At 53.5% G+C, this 8,205-nt stretch overlaps 1 protein-coding gene across 1 annotated transcript; it reads left to right on the forward strand.

Moving 5' to 3' along the window:
- Positions 1 to 3,203: 3,203 nt before the first annotated feature.
- On the forward strand, positions 3,204 to 4,824 carry LOC122365028 (the record flags this gene model as incomplete). The annotated part of the gene is made up of 3 exons (XM_043335911.1): positions 3,204 to 3,305; positions 3,654 to 3,755; positions 4,774 to 4,824. Coding segments are annotated over 3 exons (255 nt in total), but the record flags the coding sequence as incomplete, so codon positions are not given.
- Between the last annotated feature and the right edge of the window lie 3,381 nt (positions 4,825 to 8,205).

Genomic DNA, 8,205 nt, shown 5'->3' on the forward strand with positions numbered 1-8,205 from the left:
TGGATAACTGTGTTGTACAGTAGTCCTCCAATTTGGGGCATCGTCATTTGGTGCACTAATTGAGCCGTCCACGTGACGCGTTCACCCTTCGGCTCTGAAGTGGCCGACCGGCGCAGCTCCAGCTCGTGTATGGGTCGGCGGCCTCGTATGGGTCGGCCGCCCGCGTGCTCAGCCCCATGACCGCGCCCTGACCTATGGGTCGGCCGGCCGGGTACTCAGCTCTGACCGCACCCGAGCGCCCGATTCCACTCGGGGCCCGGCTTTGGCAGTCAGTCAGCCTGTCCGGCTAAAGCCAAAGTCCCTTCAACTGCGCCCCGGCAACAAACTACATAATCACCACGTGTTTCCTTCTTTCACTTGCGATTTGTGTTAAATTTAGTAACACATTTACCTTGTATTCTGCAAATATATTCACACAAGCCTTATGTGTTGAAGACACAATGATATTGTCTTTTAGGACACAACACGACTGGGTTAACACATTTGTAAATTGACACGTCTGCGACGGGTCAAAAAATGCATGATGCAGGGTACACAAGAAAGCCTAGATAACACGCTCTGCATGTGCGTTTTTAGTCGTTTTTTTTTGTGTCATTTTGTTTTCAGTGAATGACATTCAACTACTAACCTAATCCAGCACAAAGACAAAGTTTCGAGTCTGTTAGTGCGAGCTACTCATTAGCCAGGGACATTCAGAATGGGCTGTGCTAGAGTCAGATGCTCCATTACGAACTGCTTTCTTCGGACAAAAGTGGGAAAACACAGAATCACAGGAAGTGACGAAAGCCGTTTATTTCAGGTAGCAGCACTTTACTCGAGACAAAGTGGCCCGAGAGATGGGCGTCACGTATATGATGCAATGATGCATCACTGCATTACGCGTACTAGCCAATAGACCGACCGACTGGCCGAACTGACCGCTGGGCGCAGGTCAGACGGCTTGGCTCGGCCGGCCGCTCTCTCGGTGCGCGTGTGATGAGTCCGGTGAACAGACCGGAGGACGGCGGTGATGAATCGCCCGCGGACCTGTTGTGGTCACCCACCTATTCAGTGGCGAGGATCGGCGGTCAGCCGGCGCCGCTGGACGCCCAGACAATCATTGATTGTAGCGGCGGCGCTTATTGGAGCGGTGGGCGGTCCGCAGTCGTCAGCCGGCCGGCGGCACAGGCGACTCGCCGCCCCCGCCCCCGCCGACACGGGCTGGAGGCACCGGTGGCCGGCGGAGGAGTCGCCGCGGGGGCTCCCGGTCCGCCCCGGTCTGCCCGCTGGCCACCCGGCGGCGCCGCCCAGTCGCTCACTGCTCTTACAAAAACGGCCAAAAATCGCACACCAATTGAAAGATCACGAAATATGAGAGAGAAACGGAGAAAATGCGGCTGAATTGTAGGTAGGAAAGGGTGAGCGCCAGTCAAAAAACTGCTCCAGGAGCAGTGATGACAGAACCGGCGGAAACGGCGACGGGCCGCTCAAAAATAGAGGCGCCGACGCGACCCTGCCCGCACCAAGCTCCCCACACTGGCGCCGCCAACCCGGCCGCGGCGGGCCCCAGGTGGGTCGGCGAGAGCATCTCACTTGCAAACCACAATAATTAAATTGCCAACAGAGGCGGGCCACAGAACAATGGCACTTGAAAAGCAGGAAGCCGCATCGTGCCGAGAAACCCGAGACGGGAGGCGTGGCAATGGACCGCAATGGGCCGCGCGCGCGCCCGCCAGCAGCCCTTTATTAATAAGGACGAAATTGGATATGCTCTATAATGAAGCCCCATCGGCTGACAACGAGTGAGCATATCCGGCCAATTTTGCGCGGCGGGAGGGTCCGCTCCGGTTATATTACCTACTTATTACCCCCTTTCATAATCGAGTGTTGTATGAGAAGTGAACAAATGTGAGCGGGACGAGCCAGACTTCAGGGAAACGACCCTCAACCACAAACCACGAGAGCGACCCTGAACGGAAATCTAGGAGCAGACGCGTGGGGCGGGATAACTGTTGTCAGTGTCTCGGGCTCGGCTATACAGGATAAAATGCATACATGCTCAGCCTCTAGTCTGTCTGTCTAGCGGTTGATCTGGTCCTCCACTAGCTAACACCTTTAGACAAAACCCAAAACTGTCGTGACTGAGTACATGTCAGCGTGCTCGATATCGGTTCATACGGGAAGTAAGACAACCAGTCGCCGGTCATGTGACTTGAGAAGCGGAACACGTCATTTTGGCACGGCAGACTAGCCGTACCAGTCATGCATTATTGCATTATATTACTGGAACCATTCACATTGCGCACACGACATAAAAAGCTTCATGATATAAACAACATTAACAACGTCATTACTGCTACGTAACGTAGTTGCAAAATCATGCGTTAAAATTACAGGAAGGCGAGCACCGAAGTACCGTAAAATTACAGGAAGAGCGAAGCAGATGTTCGCATTCACTCTATTACCAAATGACAACGCCAGCAGTCGTCACCCGCGACATTTACGGCCATTCCGTGCGTAAAGGTATCACAATAAACGCACCATTCAGGGGATGGGAGTGTAAGTTCAGTGTTCGAGTCCAGGACATGTAGCTAAATTGGATAAAAACGAATTTATACATCCTTGTGGTTAAAATCTGTCCATTTCGTTGTCCCATCTGTCAACCGTTCGTTCGACCGGTTCCATCCATCTCTCCATCTATCCTATCCCGTCCCAGCCAGTCCATTCCGTCAGTCTGCCAGTCCATCTTTCCTATCCCGTCTGTCCCAACCAGTCCATTCCGTCAGTTCGTCTGTCCTATCCCGTCCGTCTATCCTATCCCGTCTGTTCCAGCCAGTCCATTCCGTCAGTTCGTCTGTCCTATCCCGTCCGTCCCAGCCAGTCCGTCTATCCTATCCCGTCTGTTCCAGCCAGTCCATTCCGTCAGTTCGTCTGTCCTATCCCGTCTGTTCCAGCCAGTCCATTCCGTCAGTTCGTCTGTCCTATCCCGTCCGTCCCCGCCAGTCTATTCCGTCAGTTCGTCTGTCCTATCCCGTCTGTTCCAGCCAGTCCATTCCGTCAGTTCGTCTGTCCTATCCCGTCCGTCCCAGCCAGTCCATTCCGTCAGTTCGTCTGTCCTATCCCGTCCGTCCCAGCCAGTCCATTCCGTCAGTTCGTCTGTCCTATCCCGTCTGTTCCAGCCAGTCGATTCCGTCAGTCCGTCTATCCTATCCCGTCTGTCCCAGCCAGTCCATTCCGTCAGTTCGTCTGTCCTATCCCGTCCGTCCCAATCAGTCCATTCCGTCAGTTCGTCTGTCCTATCCCGTCTGTTCCAGCCGGTCGATTCCGTCAGTTCGTCTGTCCTATCCCGTCTGTCCTAGCCAGTCGATTTCGTCAGTCCGTCTATCCTATCCCGTCTGTTCCAGCCAGTCCATTCCGTCAGTTCGTCTGTCCTATCCCGTCCGTCCCAATCAGTCCATTCCGTCAGTTCGTCTGTCCTATCCCGTCTGTTCCAGCCAGTCGATTCCGTCAGTTCGTCTGTCCTATCCCGTCTGTCCTAGCCAGTCGATTTCGTCAGTCCGTCTATCCTATCCCGTCTGTTCCAGCCAGTCCATTCCGTCAGTTCGTCTGTCCTATCCCGTCTGTCCCAGCCAGTCGATTCCGTCAGTCCGTCTATCCTATCCCGTCTGTTCCAGCCAGTCCATTCCGTCAGTTCGTCTGTCCTATCCCGTCTGTCCCAGCCAGTCGATTCCGTCAGTTCGTCTGTCCTATCCCGTCTGTTCCAGCCAGTCCATTCCGTCAGTTCGTCTGTCCTATCCCGTCCGTCCCAGCCAGTCCATTCCGTCAGTTCGTCTGTCCTATCCCGTCTGTTCCAGCCAGTCCATTCCGTCAGTTCGTCTGTCCTATCCCGTCCGTCCCAGCCAGTCCATTCCGTCAGTTCGTCTGTCCTATCCCGTCCGTCCCAGCCAGTCCATTCCGTCAGTTCGTCTGTCCTATCCCGTCTGTTCCAGGCAGTCGATTCCGTCAGTCCGTCTATCCTATCCCGTCTGTCCCAGCCAGTCCATTCCGTCAGTTCGTCTGTCCTATCCCGTCTGTCCCAATCAGTCCATTCCGTCAGTTCGTCTGTCCTATCCCGTCTGTTCCAGCCGGTCGATTCCGTCAGTTCGTCTGTCCTATCCCGTCTGTCCTAGCCAGTCGATTTCGTCAGTCCGTCTATCCTATCCCGTCTGTTCCAGCCAGTCCATGCCGTCAGTTCGTCTGTCCTATCCCGTCCGTCCCAATCAGTCCATTCCGTCAGTTCGTCTGTCCTATCCCGTCTGTTCCAGCCAGTCGATTCCGTCAGTTCGTCTGTCCTATCCCGTCTGTCCTAGCCAGTCGATGTCGTCAGTCCGTCTATCCTATCCCGTCTGTTCCAGCCAGTCCATTCCGTCAGTTCGTCTGTCCTATCCCGTCTGTCCCAGCCAGTCGATTCCGTCAGCCCGTCTATCCTATCCCGTCTGTTCCAGCCAGTCCATTCCGTCAGTTCGTCTGTTCCAGCCAGTCCATTCCGTCGGTTCGTCTGTCCTATCCCGTCTGTTCCAGCCAGTCCATTCCGTCAGTTCGTCTGTCCTATCCCGTCTGTCCCAGCCAGTCCATTTCGTCAGTCCATCTTTCCTACCCCGTCTGTCCCAGCCAGTCCATTCCGTCAGTTCGTCTGTCCTATCCCGTCCGTCCCAGCCAGTCCATTCCGTCAGTCTGTCAGTCCATCTTTCCTATCCCATCTGTCCCAGTCAGTCTATTCCGTCAGCCCGGCTGGGTCCATCTGTCTGTCAGCAGATTGTCTCGCCGTCCGGAGGCGACGTTCCATATATCGGAGGTCGCGGATGACGGACTACCTCCGACCGAGAGAGAGCGGACGATCGGCGACACCGACCCGCGGGACGGGACGGTGCCGTATTAATAACGGCGCCGTTCATCACACTTTTAATCTACGTGCTAATAAAGTGGGCTGACTTTGACGGCGGCGCAACCGATCGGTCAGCGGTCGGTCGGGAGAGAGGTGACTGATGGCCCGCCCACAGACTCACCATGAGAGCCCACACTGGGCGATAACCCACAGACACCTCAGCGAACCCCACATCCACCCACAGATTGGCCAGAGCCCACACTGGGCGGTATAACCCACCGACACCTCAGCGGCATCCCTTCTCCCGCCCACAGCTAACCAGGGCCCACACTAGACGACATAACCCACAGACACCTCAGCGAACCCCACCGGCGCCTCCACACCCACCCATGACAAACCAGAGCCCACACTGGGCGGTATAACCCACCGACACCTCAGCGGTATCCCTTCTCCCGCCCACAGCTAGCCAGGGCCCACACTAGGCGATATAACCCACCGACATCCTACCGGCGTCCCCATACCCACCGACAGTTTAACCAGGGGCCAGAGCCCCTACTAGGCGGCACAACTCACCGACACCTCAGCGAACCCCACCGGCGCCTCCACACCCACCCATGACAAACCAGAGCCCACACTGGGCGGTATAACCCACCGACACCTCACCAAGCCACGGACTCACCTGCAGGCTGCACCAATGCCCACTAACCTAACCACCGATCGCCTCACCGACCCACAGACATCCCAGCGGTGATGCAGACTCAACGGCGCCCACTCATCGACACGTAACGACCCACCGCAGACCCACCTACGTCCTACAATCCTCATCCCTCAGTCATCGACATCCTGCCAGCGTACCCACACACAGACACCCCAGTCAGTCCACAATCACCCCAATCCGCTGACATCTAAAGCACAGCACGACACTCGGCCATCAGCCAGTACTTCTTCATGCATCAGTGATCAGTCCTAGCAATATAAGCGAGCCATCGGTACCTGTAACGCGGCACATGCCGGTATCAGTGTATAACTCCAGTCCCGGGTGAGCTCTACTGTCTTACTGTCTTACTCCATCGTCTCACCATGAACACGGTGAGAGCGGTGAGAGCACACGGAGGCGGGCAGAGCCATGTAAGTGCCTCAGCGTGCCACCGCTGTGACCAGCCCATATCCATCATACCAGCGCGACTGCAGTAAATTGCGCTCGTGTTGAGACACTCGGCTAGTTGAATGAACTTCAACGAGCCGTCTGATGTCTTCCTGGCTTAGCGTAATCACCTCACCAGGGGCTTTGTAGATGTCGGAGAATTCTAAAACTCGCTGCGTGCCGCGACGAAGCTGAAAGTTGATGGTGATGATGTCCATCGTCAGTGCAAACTCGGCGCGGGGAGGGGGTGACCTTGGGGCGGGCGAGCACTCCCGGAGTTTGGACTTCCTGCCGTCTGGGGCGTCCTAATCTGGCGGTCACGTCGCCTATAACGCTGTGGCTTCGTAACCCGGTCGTTCGAAGGGGATCGCCAATCGGCGGACAGGCGCGTCGGTGGGACGGACGCCGCACGTCAGTCGTCAAACGTATGTAAGTACACACGGCGAAGGCCAAGGTCAGGTGGGCACATTGGGGACAGAAAGGGCTGTTGAGACCGTCTCCATTCGGTTAGGACTGTAGGAAATCACTGGCGACAGGCGAGCATGGAGGAAGCCAGGGCTGGGCGTCAGGGCTGGATGGATCCTAAAGATGGTCAGTGGAACCCCATCAAGACTGCCAGGAAGCCATTCACACACCAACACACCCCATTCCATTCCATTCCATTCCAACTGTTTATTGGTAATACAAATTAAACGCATAATATAGTGAAATAAGAGGAGGCACAAAAGCCAAAGGGCTTAAATCTCGGTGCCAACTCTTGTGATGCAGTGCACCGGAAATATGTATAATACAAGCGCAGACACACATACATGCATACTTACATACATACACATACATGCATGCATACACATACATACAAACATACTTACATACATACGTACACGCCTGAACACATTCATCATCTCTCATACTTCGAACATACGCTCAGTCAGAAGTTCGCCTGACCGCCGCCCCGTCGCCGGCCACCGCCCGCAGCCACCGCCCCCGCACGCCCCGCCAGGAGGCCGCGCCCGGCCAGGTCCCTGGATGAAGTTAGAAAACGCATGAGAATCTGTGAGTATCTTGTATAAATTTTTGGAAGTGGCGTGCCACCGCCCGACCGCCGACACCGTCGAGGCCTGAGCCGTGCAGGAGGATTTCCAGTTGGATGGTTTTAGGTTGAAGTGTAAAGTTGGATTGTAGGCTTCGGGATATATTTTGGTTCATTTCGTCTCTTTGTCGTGTGTATAATGGGCATGAGCAGATAAAGTGTGCTGTACTTTCTTGAGGGAAACCGCACAGACAAGCTGGAGAGTCGGTTTTTTGAATTTTGTATAAATGAGAATTTAACTGTGTCATGTTAGTCCTTAGTCTGGTGTGAAGAATGTTTAGATTTTTGCTTCCGTGTGAATAATATGTGGGTGGTTTGGATGCCGAATAATGTTTTTTGATCCACTTGTTGAAGTCTGAGAGGGGCAATTGCTTTGTGGTCTCTGGCAGTGTATTCCATTGTTTTCCTGTGAGAGTAAAGAAGGAGCGTTGATGTGTTGTTGTCCGGGTTCGAGCTAAAGTATGGTGTCTAGCGTTTCGAAGTGTCATGTTTATGTCATATTGTCGTGTACGTGGGATGATAGTTGTGATATAATTTGGAGTACTGTGGTTATCAGGTCTGCTTAATTTGTGATAGAGTGTCAATCGATGTGTTTGTCTTCTGGTTGTCAATTTGTCCCATCCTAATTCGGTGCGTAGTTTGTCAGATGGTGTTCTAAACAGGGTCCCAGTCGTCAGTCTCGCTATTCTGTTTTGTAACGTCTCCAGTCTAGAAATGTCTCTTAAAGTGATATGTCCGTCGTACACAGTGTCACAATAGTCAAAAATAGGTAAAATGTACGTTTTGTAAATTTGTTCTAGGATATGTCGAGGAAGATATTTTGCAATTGAATATAATGGGCTGGTATTTTTGTTTATTTTGCTTATAATTTCGTTTACATGTTCGTGGAATCGGAGATCGTGAGAAAACGTCAGTCCAAGATGTTTATGAGTCTCATCTTTCGGTATAGGAGTGTCAGCAAAATGAAGTGTCGGCTGTTGGTGTGACTTTATAAGTGAGAATGTTTGTTGACTAGTTTTTGCTGAATTGAATGAAATGGCCCAGTCTTGTCCGTATTTGTAAATTTCGTCTAAGTCTCTTTGTAAGGGTCGTTTGGGTGTTTTGTAGTGTGTCTGGTGAGTGGGAGGC

This window comes from Amphibalanus amphitrite, unplaced genomic scaffold, assembly GCF_019059575.1.
Source record: "Amphibalanus amphitrite isolate SeventyFive unplaced genomic scaffold, NRLGWU_Aamphi_draft 000711F_arrow, whole genome shotgun sequence".
Classification (NCBI taxonomy): domain Eukaryota; kingdom Metazoa; phylum Arthropoda; class Thecostraca; order Balanomorpha; family Balanidae; genus Amphibalanus; species Amphibalanus amphitrite.